Source organism: Dendropsophus ebraccatus, chromosome 8 (assembly GCF_027789765.1).
Source record: "Dendropsophus ebraccatus isolate aDenEbr1 chromosome 8, aDenEbr1.pat, whole genome shotgun sequence".
Lineage (NCBI taxonomy): Eukaryota > Metazoa > Chordata > Amphibia > Anura > Hylidae > Dendropsophus > Dendropsophus ebraccatus.
Window position 1 is genome coordinate 16,108,432 of NC_091461.1, and position 21,487 is coordinate 16,129,918.

Sequence of the window (21,487 nt, forward strand, 5' to 3'; positions counted from 1 at the left end):
TCTTAGGATACCACGGTTTGCTGATAGTGCCAGCACATCTATATGCTTGAGTTTATAGTAGTTATATTCCTGTATATAGGGGCAGTATTATAGTATATTCTTGTATATAGGGGCAGTATAATGGTAGTTATATTCTTGCATATAGAAGCAGTATCAAAGTAGTTATATTCTTCTACATAGGAGCAGTATTATGGTAGTTATATTCTTGTATATAGGAGCAGTATTATAGTAGTTATATTCTTGTAGACAGGAGCAGTATTTTAGTAGTTATATTCTTGAATATAGGAGCAGTATTATAGTAGTTATATTACTGTATATAGGGGCAGTATTATAGTAGTTATATTCCTGTATATAGGGGCAGTATTATAGTATATTCTTGTATATAGGGGCAGTATTATAGTAGTTATATTCTTGCATATAGGAGCAGTATTAAAGTAGTTATATTCTTCTACATAGGAGCAGTATTATAGTAGTTATATTCTTGTATATAGAAGCAGTATTATAGTAGTTATATTCTTGTATATAGAAGCAATATTCTTGTACATCAGTAGCAGCATTAGAGTTCTGTGGGTATATGTATGCAAGTATAAAAGATACATCTAGAGAAATATTGTGGATTTTTTGTGACTGATATATTAATTATAGTTTAGAAGAGATAGGGGTGCACAGCAGGAATATTCGGTGCTATTTGCGGACGGATATTTTATCCAAACATAATCCAATAGAAAAAATCCGAAGCACTCGTTTTTCATATGCAAAAAGTGTTCATAAGTTTATTAATAGCGTGCAAAGGGTGAGGCCAGGAAAATAACAATGCTCTCTTTTTTAGCAAGACAATAAATGGTTTATGGCTTGTAGCGACTGTGGACGTTTCGATCCTATCCAGGACCTTTATCAACGTCGCTGTGGTATGGTCTGACGGGGAGCGCTCCTGGCGCTATCCTGGGGCATATCAAGCGCTGTGTGTCACCATAGACTGTTATTTTCCTGGCCTTACCCTTTGCACGCTATTAATAAACTTATTAGATATGTATATTTGTGAATGTATACTGCTACTGATACTTTTCTTCAGTACCAATGTTATATTATGCGAAACTCAATAAAATATTTGAACTATAATAAACTTATGAACACTTTTTGCATATGAAAAACGAGTGCTTCGAAATTTTTCTAATGGATGATATATTAATTATAACTGGTATTCTTCTTTAGGAAACAATGAAAAGACTTCCATGTTATGTATACGACCCTCTACCATACTGTAAGGGGAGACGTGTCACACCTCGCAGCACTCAGAGAGCACTTACTGTTCAGGTATCCATGTCCTTGGTCAATGTTAAATCCAGTGGCGATGAGGAGATTGTCAGGTGTAACAGCTAATGCGTCAACAAATCCAGAGCTGGAATTGTGATTGGACAGACGGGTGAGATGGTCTGAAAGAGATACATTTAGATGAACTCAGGACAGGACAAAATGATGGACAGATATATTACGGTAGCCTGACATTGTAGAGGGCCCAAAGTGATCAAATAGTCAAAAAAAATTCCCACCAGAGGAAATGAGGGTCAGCCCCAGCCAGACAGGACGAGCGCCTGAGCCATTTCAATATCACTGCAGACGACAATCTGGGAAAGCTGCTGTCATACTTGGATTAGACTGTCCGCTTCTGAATCCAATGTTGTAGAAGGGCCCCTATTGAGAGCCCAGGATCAGTAGAGTATTTTCTAGTGATCAGCACTGATCCTGACAACCAGAACAGTCTTGGCTGAGTTGTAAGGTCAGGGTAATCCTTCAATGTAAGGAAATATGTGACACCTTTAGGGTCTGCACACTGGTAATAGACAAACCCCACTATGAATGCGGATGTAACTTGTCCCTGCAGACCTCTATAACTAATACTGCCCCCTATGGGTGAATCTCACCTTTTTTCCAGTTGACGGCTTTTAGGCAGGACCCCTGTGTCCCCACGTATAGCTGGTCTGTAGTGGCACAAAGACTGTACAGACCCCTCAAGGAGAGGGCCAGGGGGTCACAGGAGTGCTGAAGACTTAGAGCTCCAGATGACGGGACAACTCTCCAGATCTTCAAGGAGCCGTCGGATGACCCTGAGTACAGTAATCCTGAATGGATCTACACAAAAAACACAACATGTATGCTTTGTTTTACTTTCATTGATTATATAACATATTCATAGCGCAAGTATACAGGATGTAAGTTCTCACAGCATTACCTGCCCAATCCTTCTATATATGTTACCATCTATAGACCACTGTTGTCAAACTCAGGTCCTCCAGCTGTTAAAAAAAACACAATTCCCATCATGCCTGAACAGACAAAGGTAAAGCATGATGGGAATTGTAGTTTTGTAACAGCTGGAGGCCTGAATTTGATCACCCCCTCCCCGATCTAGACGATGGGTGCACAACCATAGAGTAATTCTTACACATTACAATTATTTCCATTCCTTATTGGGGGAATATCCCGATAACTAGAGGATTCTACAAGTCAACCAAGTCTGTCCAGTTCACTGGAGCGAAGGCTACACTACCAGGCTGTATCATTCTTAATGGATGCAAAAAAGCAGATTACCCACTAGGGACGTCTATGCCCTACGAACAGCATGTGCCATAACTGCCCGACAAGTGAGCTTCCAAGTTTAAAGGAAAAAAACATCTGCCTGAGTATTTTGCATTGCCAATAGACTACAATGGAGAGATTAGTGTGCATGGGTGGAATGCCAATATGGGTGTATGCCATAAAGGTCTCAGAAGGGAATAGCACTTTACAAGGGTAACTAACACTCTGTGCAATGACTGATGCAGCGCTGATAGGATGCTGCCAATAACAGCGAGCATTAAGGAGAAAACACCAGCTATGGAACAACTAAGGAGGACTGAGCTACTTTGCCCAGTTTGCACTTTCTGGTTATGTAAGGCAGCCGGTCTTGACTTGAAAGAGTTAAATCGTGGCCATAACATTGCCATACTGACTACAATAAAGGAAGTGTGCTCACAATGAAAACTCTGGTGTCTATATATTAGTATCTCTCTAACAATGTCTACCATGGAGGGTGGATGGAGTCTTGGAAACTACCTATTTGATCCATAATAAAGCCAGTCACACAATGACCACACAGTAGTGCCAGGTGTCCAGGGTGTTTCCATATCAGTGCCAGCCATCCAGTGCTCCCATATCAGTGCCAGCTGTCCAGTGCTCCCATATCAGTGCCAGCCACCCAATGCTCCCATATCAGTGCCAGCTGTCCAGGGTGTTTCCATATCAGTGCCAGCTGTCCAGGGTGTTTCCATATCAGTGCCATCCACCGAGTGCTCCCATATGAGTGCCACTCACCTAGTACTCCCATATCAGTGCAAGCCACCCAGTGCTCCCATATCAGTGCCAGCTGTCCTGGGTGTTTCCATATCAGTGCCATCCACCTAGCGCTCCCATATCAGTGCCAGCTACCCAGTGCTCCCATATCAGTGCCAGACACCCAATGCTCCTATATCAGAGCCAGACACCCAGTGCTCCCATATCAGTGCCAGACACCCAGTGCTCCCATATCAGTACCAGTCACCTAGTGCTCCCATATCAGTGCCAGCCATCCAGTGCTCCCATATCAGTGCCAGACACCCAATGCTCCTATATCAGAGCCAGACACCCAGTGCTCCCATATCAGTGTCAGACACCCAATGCTCCTATATCAGAGCCAGACACCCAGTGCTCCCATATCAGTGCCAGACACCCAATGCTCCTATATCAGTGCCAGACACCCAATGCTCCTATATCAGGGCCAGCCATCCAGTGCTCCCATATCAGTGCCAGTCACCCAGTGCTCCCATATCAGTGCCAGCCACCCAGTGCTCCCATATCAGTGCCAGACACCCAATGCTCCCATATCAGTGCCAGACACCCAGTGCTCCTATATCAGTGCCAGACACCCAGTGCCCCCATATCAGTGCCAGTCACCCAGTGCTCCCACATCAGTGCCAGTCACCTAGTGCTCCCATATTACTGCCAGACACCCAGTGCTCCTATATCAGTGCCACTCACCTAGTGCTCCCATATCAGTGCCAGACACCCAGTGCTCCCATATCAGTGCCAGACACCCAGTGCTCCCATATCAGTGCCAGACATCCAGTGCTCCCATATCAGTGCCAGACACCCAGTGCTCCCATATCAGTGCCAGACATCCAGTGCTCCCATATCAGTGCCAGTCACCTAGTGCTCCCATATCAGTGCCAGACACCCAGTGCTCCCATATCAGTGCCAGTCACCTAGTGCTCCCAAATCAGTGCCAGACACCCAGTGCTCCCATATCAGTGCCACTCACCTAGTGCTCCCAAATCAGTGCCAGACACCCAGTGCTCCCACATCAGTGCCAGTCACCTAGTGCTCCCATATCAGTGCCAGACACCTAGTGCTCCTATATCAGTGCCACTCACCTAGTGCTCCCATATCAGTGCCAGACACCCAGTGCTCCCATATCAGTGCCAGACACCAAGTGCTCCCATATCAGTGCCAGACATCCAGTGCTCCCATATCAGTGCCAGACACCCAGTGCTCCCATATCAGTGCCAGACATCCAGTGCTCCCATATCAGTGCCAGTCACCTAGTGCTCCCATATCAGTGCCAGACACCCAGTGCTCCCATATCAGTGCCAGACACCCAGTGCTCCCATATCAGTGCCACTCACCTAGTGCTCCCAAATCAGTGCCAGACACCCAGTGCTCCCATATCAGTGCCAGTCACCTAGTGCTCCCATATCAGTGCCAGTCACCCAGTGCTCCCATATCAGTGCCAGACACCCAGTGCTCCCATATCAATGCCAGACACCCAGTGCTCCCATATCAGTGCCAGACATCCAGTGCTCCCATATCAGTGCCAGTCATAGTATAGCATGCTATTTATCCTTAACCGCAGTGTATTTTCTCGCTGATATGGAAGCTATATGTGAGCAGGCATTAGTACTTATTCACACCTATTTTCCAAGATGATACATTCATACAGAGAGGAAGGAAGGTAGATGGAGTCTAATGGCAGCGATACATTGTCTGTATGAGCAGGATGCTGCCTAGTCTATCAGCCGTGTCCCTTTCCTACATTACCTGTAAGGCTGACACCTTCTCATCATGTGCTCTCTCCGACCGAAGGTTTTCTTGTGTCTCCAGATCCCAAACATCAATCTTCCCACCATCTGAAAAGTAATGAACATATGATGAGAAGATTGCACTTACTGTGATGTTAATGTAGAAAATTCCAGGGGATAAGCAAACCAATATAATGTAAGTGAAGCTTAAAGGGAACCAATCACGCCGAAAATCCATCTTAAGATAAGGAAACGTGCTGGCACATCACCCAGCACGTTTCCTAAACATCCCCCTGTAACCTCCGTGCCCCCCTCCATCAGTCAGTAATCTTACTTTGAAGAAGTCCCGCGCTGTATGTAAATTTCTGGCAAATAGTCATGGTGGGCGGATTTAGTCAAGGTGGGCAGGATCAGTCACAGGTCCTGGGCGTCTGTAATGGCTGTAATCACGCCCAGAGGGGCGTGCTTGAGGTCTGCCTTCCATCCACATAACCTGGGGGCTTGCGTTTCACGTCGGCGGCGCGCTGACATCATCCGCACGCAGCGCCGTCATCTTCCGGAGTCCGCGCATGCGCGGACTACAAAAGACGTCTGCGCTGCGTGCGGATGATGTCAGCGCTCCGCCGACGTGAAACGCAAGCCGCCGGGTCAATCTTTATCAGAGACAAAGATCAGCTGAAGACATGATCATCGGCTGATCTTTGTCTCAATTCCACAGAGCGTTTATTTAGGTTCAAACCTAAAATCATCGGGCACCGACCGCACATTGTTATTCCACGCAGCAATGCGCGGCCGACAATTTTACAAGCACCATGCTTTACCTAAGCATGTTGCAGGTCCTGCGCTTCTTCCTCCCGATCCCGCACCGCGGCCAGTGATTGGCTGAGCGGTCTGTCAGCTACAGGCCGCACCGAAGCTGCTGCTGCGCGTGGGACCGCCAGGAAGAAGGTGAGCAGGAGAAGCCCTGCAACATGCTTAGGTAAAGTATGGTGTTTAAACAAGGGCTGCAAGGACATCAGTAACGATTATCGGCCTAGTATATCTAGCAGATCGGCGCTCGTTTACATTATTGATCGGGCCCCCATTGGCCCGTGGAATAAAACCTAAACTAAACTGTCTTCTGTGCAATAGGAACATATCAGTAGGTTAGATTTGTCTAACCTGCTGATATTTCCCCTTTAAACACCAAATCCTATTGTTCTATATAGCTGTAACAAACCCTCAGCTATGAGAAGTTTTAGCTTTGATATGCCATAACTTTATGATTAGTGGGGTATCAAATTCTGAGACCCCCCCATAGAGTATGAAGGGTCCAGGACATTGATTATCCCTGTAGAGCGCCACCCCAGACAGGGCCCATTGACTTGAATAGAGCTGTGCTGCAGTTCCCCTGCACAGCCAGGTGGTGGGGCACTACTGTGCAGAGAAGACTTTACTGCAGCATTAAATCTGATCCCCTCATACTCAGGATCCATGGGGGTCCCGGAGGTCAGACCCCCCCCATCAATTATAAAGTGATAGCGTATCTTAGCAATATAAGACAGGAATAACCCGACACAAAGTTACATGAGAGGAAGAACAGAAGCCGAGAAGTGAATAATAATGAAGATGTCTGTGCGGAGCGGGGTCTATCCTGTAATAGCTGTCAGTAGGGATTAGCACCCAGAAGTTGATTCCTGTGTAACAGACCAAGATAGCATACTAGTGAGGAGCCCATACACCGGGGTAGAGCTCAGGGATTTGGATTTCTAGGTCACTTATTTTCGGGAGGGGGAGATGCTCTTCAGGAAGGAACAGAGAGGTAGTTAGTCATTAAGTATTAATACTGCCAAAAACAGATAGCACTGAATAGAAAGCCTCATATCTGACAGGGGAGGACGACGCAAGGACTTTCATCTGCTGCAGTGTTATTTTGGGAGGGGTAAATGTATATTAAGGGAGAACTCTGGCCAACAGTTACATACTACAGATCACATGGTGCATACTGTAAAAGCCTAATACCCCCTATATTCACGATCACAGTATGGTTTCAACAATATAGCAGCATCTTGTGCCCTGTTCACACCTGATGTGACCACATTGACAATTCTGGCTGCACATGCCCAGTGAGCGCCAATCATTCTGTGGGCAATTTTCAGGATTTATGTGGTCCCATGGTTGAACCCCCCCAGAAATCAGTTTGTTATACCCTATACTGATGATGGGATGTATCTACCAATGTAAAAGAACCCTTAAATCCTGTATTTCTTACAACAAAATGCAACATACCATAGCATAAACCACCGGTCCATCCCCACACTCATTCTTCCATACAAACAACCCATATACATATATACAATATATACACACAGTATAAACAATTTTAGCTAACTATAAGATATTAATAAACTATATACACTACTATAGAAACACCTATATAAATAACTAAATGTGAACTCCCTGTCCCAGTTGCATTATGCACAACCTAATACCACAGAAACAAATCTACACAAATCAACACCAACTAAACAAGAAATCATTACACAAATAACCTACAACTAAACACGGCATGATATATAAATAATAACCTACAACTAAACAATACATACATCCTGTATTATCTCCAGAGCTGCACTCACTATTCTGCTGGTGAGGTAACTGTGGACATACATTACATTACTGATCCTGTACTGATCCTGAGTTACATCCTGTATTATACCCCAGAGCTGCACTCACTATTCTGCTGGTGAGTTAACTGTGCACTTACATTACATTACCGATCCTGTACTGATCCTGAGTTACATCCTGTATTATACCCCAGAGCTGCACTCACTATTCTGCTGGTGAGTTAACTGTGCACTTACATTACATTACTGATCCTGTACTGATCCTGAGTTACATCCTGTATTATACTCCAGAGCTGCACTCACTATTCTGCTGGTGGTGTCACTGTGTACATACATTACATTACCGATCCTGTACTGATCCTGAGTTACAGCTATACAGTAGCTGCTGACACTGGATGAGGATATAATGGTATACACAGTGGCTGTGAATGATTGGTTAGCGGGGCGGGCAGAAGAGGCGGGAGGATCGCTCCATGAATACAGAAGAGGCCGCTGTATTCTGCCTTAGTGGCTATTAAGCAAACAATATATCATTTTTTACGCTATTTGGTATAATAATCTAGCGGAGCTGATGTTACAACAAGCTACACTTACATAGGACGATGCACAATGCCAAGTCAGATCAATCTTAAAGGGGCCATGTAGCATTTATTGGCTCTTATTATGATGAATACGACATCATGTGATATAAAGCAGCACTATATACCATCTGTCATGTCTGTATACCCTCACAGGACATGGACTCTCCTAAGTGAATATCCTGCATACAGCATCCCACATCTCAGCTTCCCGCCTTAACTTCATTGCTGACACTGCGAGTTACTGTCGCTGTAAAACCCTTCAGCCCCTTTAATGTGAACTCTCGGCAATGGAGGAGCAGGTGTTCCGGAGAAACAATACTTCCCCCTCGTTCAGCCGGAGACAGTGATGCGGGAACAAAGCGCGGATAATCAGGAGAGATGATTGTGCGCTCGTGGCGTCTTACGTAATTGCAGAGCAGGTAGAAATAAGCAAGTGGCGGTTTCTAAATAAAGCGCCTGGAAGCCTCCCTCATTCTAGTCCATTCTTATAAGAACAATTCCCCAGAATGAAGCTTACACAGCGCAGAACCTCGAAATACAAGAAAAGCACTAACGTCCTTGAGGCGTCCTCTGCTGACGAACCTCTATTCGGCGGTTTCTATAGAGGTTGTCACCCAACTTTCCTACAAATCTGACAGTAGGAGAAAACTTTTATTTTTCAGATGACCTCTTAAAGGGGTTATCCAGGACCAGAAAAACACAGCTACCTTTTTACAAAAACAGCGCCACCCCTGTCCTCAGGTTGTGTATGGTATTACAACTCACCTCTACTCACTTCAATGGAACGGCCATCCATACCCGCACTGATCCCAAGAACAGGGATCAGAGTCTGACGTCTGAGTACTGAGTGAAAGGATCTTATACTAATCATTTATACTGTACAGAGCCCTGGTGCACCTGAGACTAAACTAGGACAAGATATTTGTGATTTAGGGTGCGCTTACACAGAGAGAAGCCAAAGCCAGGAATAGACTATAAACAGGGAACAGGTCAAAAAAAAGACTGAGATTTCTCCTCTTCTCAAATCAATTCCTGGCTTTGGCTTCGAAAATCTGCCAGATAAATCTGTGTGTATAAACGCACCGTAATTGATAATCTATATACCCTGAGACTCACCTGACCCAGAGATCAGCAGCTTTGTATCCGGTATATGTGTGATGGCGGACACTGCAGAGAATGTGTATATACTGATGAGAGGCTGACCTGGGAGACAAGAAAGAAACAATTATAGACCCCAGTCTGCTCACGTCATCTGCTGTACAATACAACAGGCACATGAAGGTAAGGGGTTGTCCACTATTACCTTCCAGGCACAGTGCCATACGTATCCAGGGGCTTTGTCTGGTGCTGCAGCTTAGGCTGGGTTCACACTACGTTTTTGCAATCTGTTTTTTGCAAAAAACAGATGAAAAACTGATGAAAAAAAACGGAAGCAACTGTGTGCATCCGTTTTGATCCATTTTTCCATTGACTTCCATTATTAAAAAACGGATCTAAACAGATCCATTTTTTTTTTTATAATGGAAGTCAATGGAAAAAACGGATCAAAACGGATGCACACAGTTGCTTCCGTTTTTTTTCATCAGTTTTTTGCAAAAAAACAGATTGCAAAAACGTAGTGTGAACCCAGCCTTAGGCCTATTAAACGGAATACTGCAGTACTGGACACAGTAGCCATGAAATGCTGCAATAGCTGCATCCTTTCTCATACGTCTACACCTGTATAACGGTGAAGAACCTTTTAGCGAGAAAGTATTTACCACTTGTTTTTGTATAGTCTTAAAGGGGAACTATCGGCGACGACGACTCTAACCTGCTGATATGTCCCTATTGCACAGGAGCTGCCAAGGAAAAGGTTATGTCTCTTACCTTCATCCTCGGCACTGTTCCGGTGCACCCCAGAGCTCCTAATGGTCTCACTGGACTGTGGAGCACACGACTAACTGCACCAGGCGCCACAGAGAAGGAAAGAAAGAGACATACCCTCCTCCTCAGTGTCTCCTGTGTATTAGAGAAATATGAGCAGGTTAGATGCTTATAGTTCCCCTTTATAGGGGTTATATAGGGGCTCTTAACCATGGGGATCTGTGTCCCTTCCATGTGCACTGCCACTCTATTCATTCTTTAATAGGGCTTTTAGGGAATGAATGGAGCGGCGGTGTCCATGCGTGCCTTGCTGCATTATTCTATTATAACTTTGTCAGACCCCTTACCTGAGGTGAGACTCCACACTTTGATGCTGCTGTCAGACGATCCACTGCAGACGACATGTTCTCCTGGAGGCAGAAGATCGGAATCTGAAAGTGACAGAAAATCATCAGTACTTCTTCGGCCTCTGACACTTGTTCCCGTCACATTTAGAGCCTTAGGGTGGTATTACACGAAGCGATTATCGGTCGAATAATCGTTCAATCGGTCATTTTCAGTAACGTCTGACATGTGGTGAGGACTACAAAGACCCTGTTCGTGGTGATCAGATGGGAACGGATGATGTTTTACACCTATGGATGCAGGAACTTCCATTTCTGAAGTCTACAGAGAGACAACTTTTGGGATTGTTGGCCCTGTGGTGTGCATCCTGAGTGATGGTGGGCCCAACCAAGCGCTGTTGGAAGATTACCCTAGATCAGGGATGGGGAACCTTCGGGCCCCCCAGCTGTTGCAAAACTACAATTCCCATCATGCCTGAACAGCCAAAGCTTTAGCTTTGGCTGTCCAGGCATGATGGGAATTGTAGTTTTGCAACAGCTGGAGGGCCGAAGGTTCCCCATCCTGCCCTAGATAATGTCATCAGACATGTGAAAAGTTACTGATCACTCTAATCCTGAGAAACAGCCGGGGGAGTGCGCTATTCTTCCTGGCCGTCAGGGACATCCAACCTAGACTCTAATAAAGTGGACAAGTCGGACTGGATTACCAGCCAGGTAGAGAAGCGTGCCGACATGCACTCCCCCTAGCTGTATCTCCAGATTGCAGGGTGATCAATGACTTTTGATACGTCTGAGAACATGTCACCAGGAAACGCAAATTGGCTTATCTAGACGTCACTTACGTAGCTTGGTTCCATCCAGGTGGACCATGACCAGGCATGTGATTCCTCCCGTGTGACCACATAACGTCCTGACCTCTGACCGGGAGCGTATATCCCAGACACGTACCGAGGTGTCCCAACTGTTGGAGGGCAAGGAAAGAAGCAAAACGAAAAATGGAGGCAAGGGGCAGAAGATAAGCGGTAACAGACAGACAGGCTGACCTAGGGGAAGTCAAGAATCTTGCCTCTATCTCTTAAAGTGTCACTGTCGGGTTTTTTTGTTTGTTTTTTTGCAGAAATCAATAGTCCAGGCGATTTTTAGAAACTTTGTAATTGGGTTTATTAGGCAAATATGCCATTATCTGCATTCAAAAATACTTTCCCCAGGCCCCCCCCCCTCTCCTCTCTCTCATTCACTGCTCATTATCAGGAAATCTCAACTCTTTTACATCAGTCTAGCCCTGTGTAATCTATGGAGGGGGGAGGAGGGAGATTAGTTGCCAGCAGAGAACAAAGGATTACACAGTGGGAGCTGTGTGAAAGCCACTATTCAGAGGTCAGAGAGGTCAGTGCTGACGTCAGAGGAGATAGCCGGTGATGTAGCTGTAAATTAAATCTCTGTTGTCCTGTTTTGGTGCCTCATCTCCCTCAACCCCTCCCCTCTCCATAGAGAACAATGAAGACAGGGGGAGAGAGCTTCAAGCTGCTTTTTCATGATAAAAATGCATTTTTCAGCTAATAAACCCAACTACAAAGTTTCTTAATATCGCCTGTACTATTGATTTCTGCAAAAAAAATTGTAAATGACAGTGAGACTTTAAGCTGAGCTGAGTTACGTCCCTGCATATGTGTGCATCTAGTTAAAGGGGTTTCTTTTCGAATCAACTGATACCAGAAAGTGCCAAAGATTTGTAGTTTACTTCTATTAAAAAAATCTCAAGTCTTCCAGTACTTATCAGCATGTCCTGCAGGAAGTGGTATTTTTCCAGTCTGGAGTGTAGGAGAGGTTTTCTATGAGGATTTGCTCTGGACAGTTCCTGACATGGACAGAGGTGGCAGCAGAAAGAACTATGTCAGACTGGAAAGAATACACCACTTCCTGTAGGACATACAGCAGTTGATAAGTACTGGAAGACTGGAGATTTTTAAATAGAAGTGAATTACAAACCTATATAACTTTCTGAAACCAATAATTTTGAAAGAAAAAGATGTTAGCTGGAGTACCCCTTTAAGGCTGATGATCTGCGTGTCTCACCTCCCGGAGATTATGTATGTGTCGTGGATGAGAACAGACGTCACCAGATCGCTGTGTCCCTCCAAGCTGTGAACAAGGAACTGTGAGTTTTGCAGGGGATATGGATCTGGGTGCGGTGAGGCGGATGGGCAATCTGATAAATTCATGAAGATTTGGGTTAAAACCAGAAGCGAAGTGTCAGAGCGGATAAGGCAGAAGGCATGTCAGGAAGAAATATGAAGGATGGAGGAAAATATGGGAAGAGAAGGAGAAAAAAAGGAAGAGTTACACATGGCTGAATTAAAAATGGATAAATTAGCAAAATTACTATTATATTGAATTGTTATATATTTGCATGTTTTGCATTTCCTAACAAATCAAATAAAAAAATAAAAAATAATATATATATATATATATATATATATACAGCATATATATATATATATATATATATATATATCCCCTTTAACCCAGAGACCTTGGGGTGGCAGATTATCAAATATTCTGGATTATTGGATGTATATGATATTCACTTCTCAGGATAGAGAGTTTGAATTCAGTATAACACTTTATCAAATCCACTACAGCATTAGTGAGCAACCTGCAGCATGATGGGCATTGTAGTTCTGACACAGCTGGAGGGACGCAGGTGGCGCACTAAAGGATTATATAAGAGAACACTTTTTACAACCATCTAATTTTGGCAGGTATGTGTGACACTTTTATGTCTTTGGGGTGGTAGAGGATACAAGGATTGGGCAATACTTTTGTTCTAAAGAAAGATAAGCAGGTATCAGAGGTATCTGGCAGATGCTTATTCTCCTTGAGAACAAAGGGAACACATGCACGCTTGTCTGGATGGGGTCTGGATGAAGTGATGATAGCAACCCTACTAGTCAGTTCTCCACGTCCCATTCACTGTTTACCAAACACAGCTCCATAGATTCTGTAGCACACGGATAGGGAACCTTCAGTCCCTTAAGTGTAGCAGAACCACATTTTCCATCATGCCTGGACAGCCAAAGGTTCCCCATCCCTGCAGGTTGACTTGGACTGTATAGTTGCAGAACCAGGCCAAGCCATAAGGGACACAGGGCAGAAGGATGGGACAAAGTCCCCGACAGCAGGGGTGGGGAACCTTGGATCTCTAGCTGTTGCAAAACTACAACTCCCATCATGCCTGGACAGCCAAAGCTTTAGCTGTTTTGCAACAGCTGGAGAGCCAAGGTTCCCTACCCCTGGCCTACAGGTAAGGACAGGCGCTGCACAACCTCTTTATCTGGAAAGCCACTACGGCCATATAATTTACATAGAGGACACTGTATATTATTTAAAGGCATTCCAATAAATATAAAATACAGCGGCGTTCTGAACGGAGCGGCCGATATCAATCACCTATGATGTAACGTCTCAGCGCTGGAGACGTGTGACATAAACTAGTGATTATGGGGGAGGGGAGGCTGCTGGCCGTTCCATTAGTCATCCCTGTGAAGGACACTACAGTCGGCCTAAAACGACTGATAACAGAGAGCAGATGACAATCAATAAGCCATTACAGATCTCACACGGCTGAGTGACAAATCTCTCCGGCTCTGTGACGGCACGTCTCCCATCCTGCTGGAGTATATGGGTAATGGGAGAAGCACCCAGCTTTCCCACATACAGATACAGCTGAAGCCGGCGAGAATTTTAAGGGCTTGAAAGGAGACGACGAATGAAGGATTTATATTCTGGGGATTTTTTTTATTATTTTTTTTTCACATGCGTGAGATCTTTAAATGAATATTAAACAAACCTGTCAGACGTCCTAAGGAGCGCGCCGTCTCATCTGTTCGGGCTTGAGAGGTGGCTTTGTGCTTCTTCCGCTTAGAAGCCGCTGCAGGTTGAAGGCTCGGCTGGATGTCGGGGTCTGGCTGGGAGATCGAAGCCGCTCTACAAGAACAAGAGAAGATCAGTAAAAGAGCAGAGTGCAAGGAGAGCTGCATGAGACGTGTGGACGGCATGTGTGGATGTGGATCATAGGGGGCCACTAATCAAAAGGAATGGATTTCCAGTGATCTCCCCGAGCATCCTGCCCCTTCAGCTAACAAGCTAAGGCTCTAGTCACATCTATCTGAAGTATATGTTGGGGATCATTCCAGATACCAGTATAACACCAGCACAAAACAACACTCTATATGTATTACTCTATAGGGCAGCATGGTGGCTCAGTGGTTAGCAGTGTAGCCTTGCAGTGTTCAAATCCCACCAAGGGCAACATCTGCAAAGAGTTTGTATGTTTTCTCTGTGTTTGCGTGGGTTTCCTCCGAGTACTCCGGTTTCCTCCCACACCCAAAAAACATACAGATAAGTGAAGTGCTGCGGAATCTGTGTGCACTATACAAATAAAGCATTATTATTAATATTATTATTATTATTCAAGGGGAACTCCAGCGGGGAAAAAATCTCCAGCCTTCCAGTACTTATCAGCTGCTGTATGTCCTGCAGGAAGTGGTGTATTCTTTCCAGTCTGACACAGTGCTCTCTGCTGCCACCTCTGTCCATGTCAGGAACTGTCCAGAGCAGCAGCAAATCCCCATAGAAAACCTCTCCTGCTCTGGACAGTTCCTGACATGGACAGAGGTGGCAGCAGAGAGCACTGTGTCAGACTGGAAAGAATACACCACTTCCTGCAGGACATACAGCAGCTGATAAGTACTGGAAGACTAGATATTTTTAAATAGAAGTAAATTACAACTCTATATAACTTTCTGAAACCTGTTGATTTGAAAGAAAAAGATTTTTGCTGGATAATCCCTTTAACCCTTTCACGACCTGGTATCTTTGATTCCTCAATGCCCAGGTCGTTTTTGGACATCAGCTTTTGGGATCATAATGATCCCATAAGATGATGTCCCTATGTCTGCCCCCTTTCCTTTGTCCCCTGCCGCTGTCACAATATCCTGACAGTGGCAGGGGAGAGAGGGGAGGGCGCAGAGCGCCCAGCTGCGTGCCCAGCGTGTGCCCTGCCTTCCCTCCCTCCCCCCGCCGGCCTCCTTAGCCAGGAAACCGGAAGCCTCATGGCTACCATCGGGGCTCCGAGATCACTTCGCAGAGCCCCAATGAACAGCGGACAGAGAATTCTCCCTCTGTAGAGGCAGAATTCTGCCAGGAGCCCTATAGATGCTGCAGTCGTGCTGACCACAGTATCTATAGGATTAACTCTCAGCACTGGAGTGCAGCTCTGATGCTGAGAGTTGTGTCGGGTCCCCGGCTATCACTGATAGCCGGGACCTGCCGCGGATGACACAGGTGCAGCGTAAATTAATGTAGCTGCAGAATCAGGCATAGGCTGCAGCGATGTTAATTTACTGTGCGGGAGGGGGTTAAACACTTTCCTGCATACCGAAAAGTAGTAATGTTGGCATATTCCAAGCTGATACATGCCCAATGGGATGGCCCCTTCACATGTCCGGAAAAACCATCCGGACCCATAGACTTTAATTGGTCACGGACACTCTTCCGGATTTTTCCTATTGTCCTATTTTTGTCCGGAATTCCGGCCCGGACGCCCCCATAGAAGTCTATGGGAGCGCCTGAATCACTGAATCACGGGCATCCGGAATGGATGAGGATTCCGGAATGGTTGAGAACCTCTCAGCACAGCTCTCTGCCCTGCAGCCGGCACGCCACCCGATCATCGCACCACCCCCACTCCCCCCCCCGGACCTTCAATGACACCCCATCTCCCCCGACCCGGACCTTCAGCGGAACCCCCCCCTGCCTTATTCCCCCCCCCCCCCGGACCCAGACCTTCAGCGGCACAGCGCCCCCCCACCACCACAACTCCCATCATGACCTGACAGTAGAGCACTGTGTCGGACTGCTCCACTAGTCTTTTTGGGTCCCCCATGTAATATGCTCAGTTTGCTGACAGACAGTGATAAGTAATTGTTACCAACCTTTGCTGACATCTTTGGCTGAGACAGGAACTGTCCAGAGTTCCTGTCTCGGCCAGAGATGACAGCAGAGAGCACTGTGTCAGACTGAAAATAAATACAGCAGGACATACAGCAGCTAATAAGTATTGGAAGACTTGAGATTTTTTAATAGACGTAAATTACAACTCTATATAACTTTCTAATATCAATTGATTTGAAAGAAAAATATTTTCGCTGGATAACCCCTTTAGGTAGTACAATTCTGCTTACAGCCACCACTTGGAAAGTCTACTGCCTATTGCCAACCTTGTCCACTCATTAGACAGTCAGACTTTAGATTCCCAAAGGACCCAAAGCTGTCAGCATCTCTTGAGGTGACCGCTGTCCCTAATGACACTGTATGGGTACAACCCCAGAAGCAGGCATATAGTGTAGACAGTAACAGGACACACCTGCAGTCTCCACTAGTCTCCACATGTTCCTCCTCCGGCTCTTCTTCCACAGTCTGAGATATCAATTCCTCTACAAGTCTCCGCAGCTCATGTTTCTGTGCAACCTAAGTTCAAGAGGGGGACGAGCCGATCATTGTTGTATATGCATTGTTATATAATTCCTGCCTTTGCCCTTAGGACATATAGACATCATAGAGTGCAGTCCCCCACTTAGAGGGTCTCCTTCTATGTTCCTGTCTTTCTCAATTTCTGCTGCAATGTTCATACATTATGATGCAAATATAGACATAACATGATTCCTTAAAGGAGAAGTCTGGTGGATTATAAAATCAGGCAGATGGCAGGGGGGAAATTGATTACAAGTACTTTCCTCTTTCGTTGCCCACCGTGAGTGTCGGGACCGGCCGCGGGACCCCTGACAGGCTCTGGCATCTCCGATGCTGATGGACTGGCCGCTCAGCCAGTCAGTGATTTAGGTGGGATGCTGCTCCAGTCACTGATTGGCTGAGCGGCCAGTCCATCAGCTGGGACAGGCCTTCTTCCCCAAGTCGTGAATCATTACAACTCAGAAAAAATTCCTTCCGGCGGGTGTCCCGGGGCTGGTCCTGCTGTTCACCACGGGCACAGGGAGAGGTAACTTAGTTACTTATAATCAATTTCCCCCCTGCCCCTGCTGTCTGCAGGATTTTATAATCTGTCGGAATTCTCCTTTAAAGGGGTTGGCACATCAGTCCTATTGAAAATGCAACTCTCTCTCTCATCCTGATCCAAATCCAAATCCCTGGTGAGTCAGGTATGTCCACTGCAGCAGTATTACATGCTACCCTTTCAGATGAATAGATGTCCAGGTAAAACAGCAATGGCTTTAGTAGTTCAGAACAGGGGTGCCTGAGCAGAGTCACTCTCCATTAGAGCTCATAGAGGGTCCTAAGGTCCAGATTAGACAACTCCATGATCGTGTGGCAAGCGCTGCATGGACATTGTTGCGATGTCCATGCAGCCCTTGCTAAAACGGTACTTTGGTATACAGAAAATAACAAAGACAATGATTACCTGTCCACGCTCCCCCGACGTCCTCCTGCCCTGTCTCACCGCAGCCAAAGACACTTCTGAACCCATTGTTGCAGTGACAGCCCGCTCAGCCAATCACTGGCCGTGGTGCTGTTCAGTCTCAGTCAGTGATTGGCTGGACAGGCTGTCACTGCAGAGATGGGTTCAGAAGTGCTGGTTTCACAGACAGTAAATGGAGCTGCAGAGCACACATGTTCCATTCAGACAGGTAAATTAGAAGAAACCTCATTCTCATGATCGCTGGGGGTCCCAAAAGTTGGATTCCCATTGATCATACATTTATCCCCTATCCTGTAAATGGGGGGGGGGGGTATATTTTATGGTCAATTATATTTTATGTTATCTGCTTTTCAGTCTACTATGAACATAAAATACATATCTATAAAAATTGGATCAACACCCGTATAAAAATCAAACATCTTTATTTTAGACAATAAACATACAATAAAATAACCAAGAGGCAATTCCAAACATGAAAAAAGTTCCAGACCTGTCGGCAGCCATTTTGGTTGTGGGCATCGGAGTGTGACTGGACGCTTAGGGAGGAGCGGTGTGATTTCCGGGAGCTATTCACGCATGCGCCGTTTAATCCGGAAGTAGCTATGACATCATTAGATCAGGACATAAAAGAGAGCCCACATGACTGAATAGGCAACGCCCCCTGAGGAAGCAAAAAGGTCGCTTTACGATCGCAAAACGTGTGTTGGGGAACTGACCAGACCGGTGACTTTATGGGTAAGATGCAATGATTATTTATATGGCTTGTGCAATATGTGTGATTATATTTACATTTGAGCATAGTGCGGACCTTAGGCACTAAGAACCTCATAGATAGTGCTGTTTACAGACTGTGTTGATGAGACGCAGTTGACTGAACACTATGTGCGTGTAGAGCAAGACATGCCTTAGTATACTGTGGTCCGGTACACATACAGCTGTAATAGCAATCAGTTTGCACTATTTGCACTTTTTTCTCTGAATATTGTTTACAGCACATAGCCTTACTTTAAAGAAAAAAAAAATCTTGTTTCCCTAATCACTTGGTCTGGAACTTTTTTCATGTTTGGAATTGCCTCTTGGTTATTTTATTGTATGTTTATTGTCTAAAATAAAGATGTTTGATTTTTATACGGGTGTTGATCCAATTTTTGTAGATATGTATAATATGGGGGATCTCCGTGATTACTAGATAGGATGAGTACTAATTGTAGAACATCATCACTTGGTGATGTGCATTCATCATCCACTGGAGTACCTGTATATATATGAACATAAAAGAAGGTGTACTCACCTTCCCTGATCCCCCACTATTGCTGGCCTGAAGTCTTCCAATCTCAGCTGCTGTCATCATAGACAGAAAAAAGAGAACAGCAACGGGGATTGGAAGATGCAAGAGAAGAGGTGGCAGGGGATCAGGGGAGGTGAATATAGTTTCTTTTATGTTTATACTGAACTGGAAGGCAGAAAACATAACAGTGTAAACACCAAGTAGCAACAGTACAGCCAGTATTACCATACAACTTAAGGCTATGTTCACACTACATAAAAGTACAGCCATTGTTGCTATCGGCAACAACGGCCGTACTTTGTGCGGTGTGTAACATAGCCTATCTTCTATGGGATCCCGGCCGGAGCCTATACACATCGTATACGCTCTGGCCGGGATCCTGTACGGGGCCGCAAATAACTGACATGTCAGTTTCCTGCGGCCGCAGAAAGACCTGTCAGTTCACACAATGAAGTGAGCGGCTCCGACCGCTTGCTTCATTGTGTGCTGTGGGAGGCTCTGATGCGGGCGTGCGCTGATGCGCCCATATCAGAACTCTGTGGCCAAAAAATCATATGGCCGGTACTGCAGTATCGGCCGGGATGATCCATGCAAATCGGCCGTTCTGTGACCCGGACGGTCTCTTCACGTAGTGTGAACATATCCTAAGGCTGCAGTACCTTATGATGGTATGTTATGTACCTTTGTAATCTCACTGGGAGCCAGCTCCCGGGGAAGATGCTCTAAGGTTTCAATCTGTCTAAGTTTCTTGCGAATTTTTCGGAGCTCAAGAGCCGCCATTGCAGTCCTATGAGAAGAATGCAAGTGTTAGGAATTGTAGTTGACCTCAAGTACATACAATGCGATGGAGAATAAGGGGAATTCTATTACCGAAAAACACAAAGACAACAGGATAAGGACGGGTGGGGGGATGGGGGTGCAGGAGTCAGGACCCCAATTACAAGAGGCCCACACTGCAGCCTGTCCTCCAAAGCCTGCAGCCATTCTCGCGGAGCCACAATTCAGCTGATCAGCATTCTTCTGGGGCTGAGATCAGAGCGGCCGCAGTGGTGTCTAACCTCAACCACTGATTGGCTGAGTATTAGCTCAGTTACTCATGGAATACCCCTGTATATACCCCTGTTGGATTTTAATAGATCAGTGTTTTTTGTTTACATTTTTTTGCCATAACGGGAGGGGATATTTTCTTTATTCTTTTACTACTGTTGCCTGTGTGAATACAAAATTTCTTTGGTATTTTAAACTTTAATTTTTTTTAATTCACTGAGCTTTTTTTTTTAAAAGGGAAAGCATCAGCAGGTTAGCCAAAACTAACCTGCTGATATGTCCTTATAGCACAAAGGGTGCTGAGGATGAAGGTAAGTTTCTCACCTTCATCCTCAGGGCTGTGTCTGTGAAGCTTGTAGCTAAATCCCTGGGCTAATAAGGTGATTTGGAGCACTGGGGATAGAATAGGTAATAGATTAGATAGATAGATAGATAGATAGATAGATAGATAGATAGATAGATAGATAGATAGATAGATAGATAGATAGGAGATAGATAGGAGATAGATAGATAAATAGATAGGAGATAGATAGATAGATAGATAGATAGATAGATAGATAGAATAGATAGATAATAGGAGATAGATAGATAGATAGATAGATAGATAGGAGATAGATAGATAGGAGATAGATAGATAGATAGATAGAAGATAGATAGATAGATAGATAGATAGATAGATAGATAAATAGATAGGAGATAGATAGATAGATAGATAGAATAGATAGATAATAGGAGATAGATAGATAGATAGATAGATAGATAGATAGATAGATAGATAGATAGATAGATAGGAGATAGATAGGAGATAGATAGATAATAGGAGATAGATAGATAGATAGATAGATAGGCCCTCTTTGTATGTATAGCTGTATACAGTGCACTACATTATTACAGAGCTGAGGGTCCGGAGCAGATGCAGCAGCAGGAGCCGCTATAACACATCACAAATTTCAAAATCTGCCACATAGTTACCTTTTCCCGCGCCCCGGAAGATAAACAGCGTCGTGACCCGGAAGTGGCCGCTACTGCTGCTAGGCGACTGGCTGAACACCGGAAGTCTCGCGTCCGCCATTTTGTTCGGCTGCTTTGTTCAGCGGTTATGTACGCTCAGCTGGTTGCGGGCGCCCTCCTCAGTGTACATTATCATTGTGTACAATAAAGCTTTAT

General features: G+C 45.1%; 1 protein-coding gene across 3 annotated transcripts in view; it reads right to left on the minus strand.

The window, feature by feature from the left end:
- LOC138799112 (WD repeat-containing protein 5-like) overlaps positions 1-21,367 on the minus strand; it is a 34,787-nt gene extending 13,420 nt beyond the window's left edge. The window contains exons 1-11 of one of the 3 annotated variants that reach the window (XM_069979904.1): positions 21,293-21,367; positions 19,955-20,060; positions 16,915-17,018; positions 14,338-14,474; positions 12,564-12,696; positions 11,330-11,448; positions 10,491-10,574; positions 9,394-9,480; positions 5,110-5,198; positions 1,923-2,130; positions 1,308-1,433 (exon numbers count right to left, since the gene is read on the minus strand). In XM_069979904.1, coding sequence (XP_069836005.1) covers positions 1,308-1,433; positions 1,923-2,130; positions 5,110-5,198; positions 9,394-9,480; positions 10,491-10,574; positions 11,330-11,448; positions 12,564-12,696; positions 14,338-14,474; positions 16,915-17,018; positions 19,955-20,053 — 1,186 coding nt within the window. In that variant the 5' untranslated portion in view covers positions 20,054-20,060; positions 21,293-21,367. Of the gene's footprint in view, positions 1-1,307; positions 1,434-1,922; positions 2,131-5,109; positions 5,199-9,393; positions 9,481-10,490; positions 10,575-11,329; positions 11,449-12,563; positions 12,697-14,337; positions 14,475-16,914; positions 17,019-19,954; positions 20,061-20,644; positions 20,714-21,212; positions 21,263-21,292 lie in introns of those variants that run through there. The other 2 variants (XM_069979903.1, XM_069979905.1) reach the window with 2 other exon arrangements.
- Between the last annotated feature and the right edge of the window lie 120 nt (positions 21,368-21,487).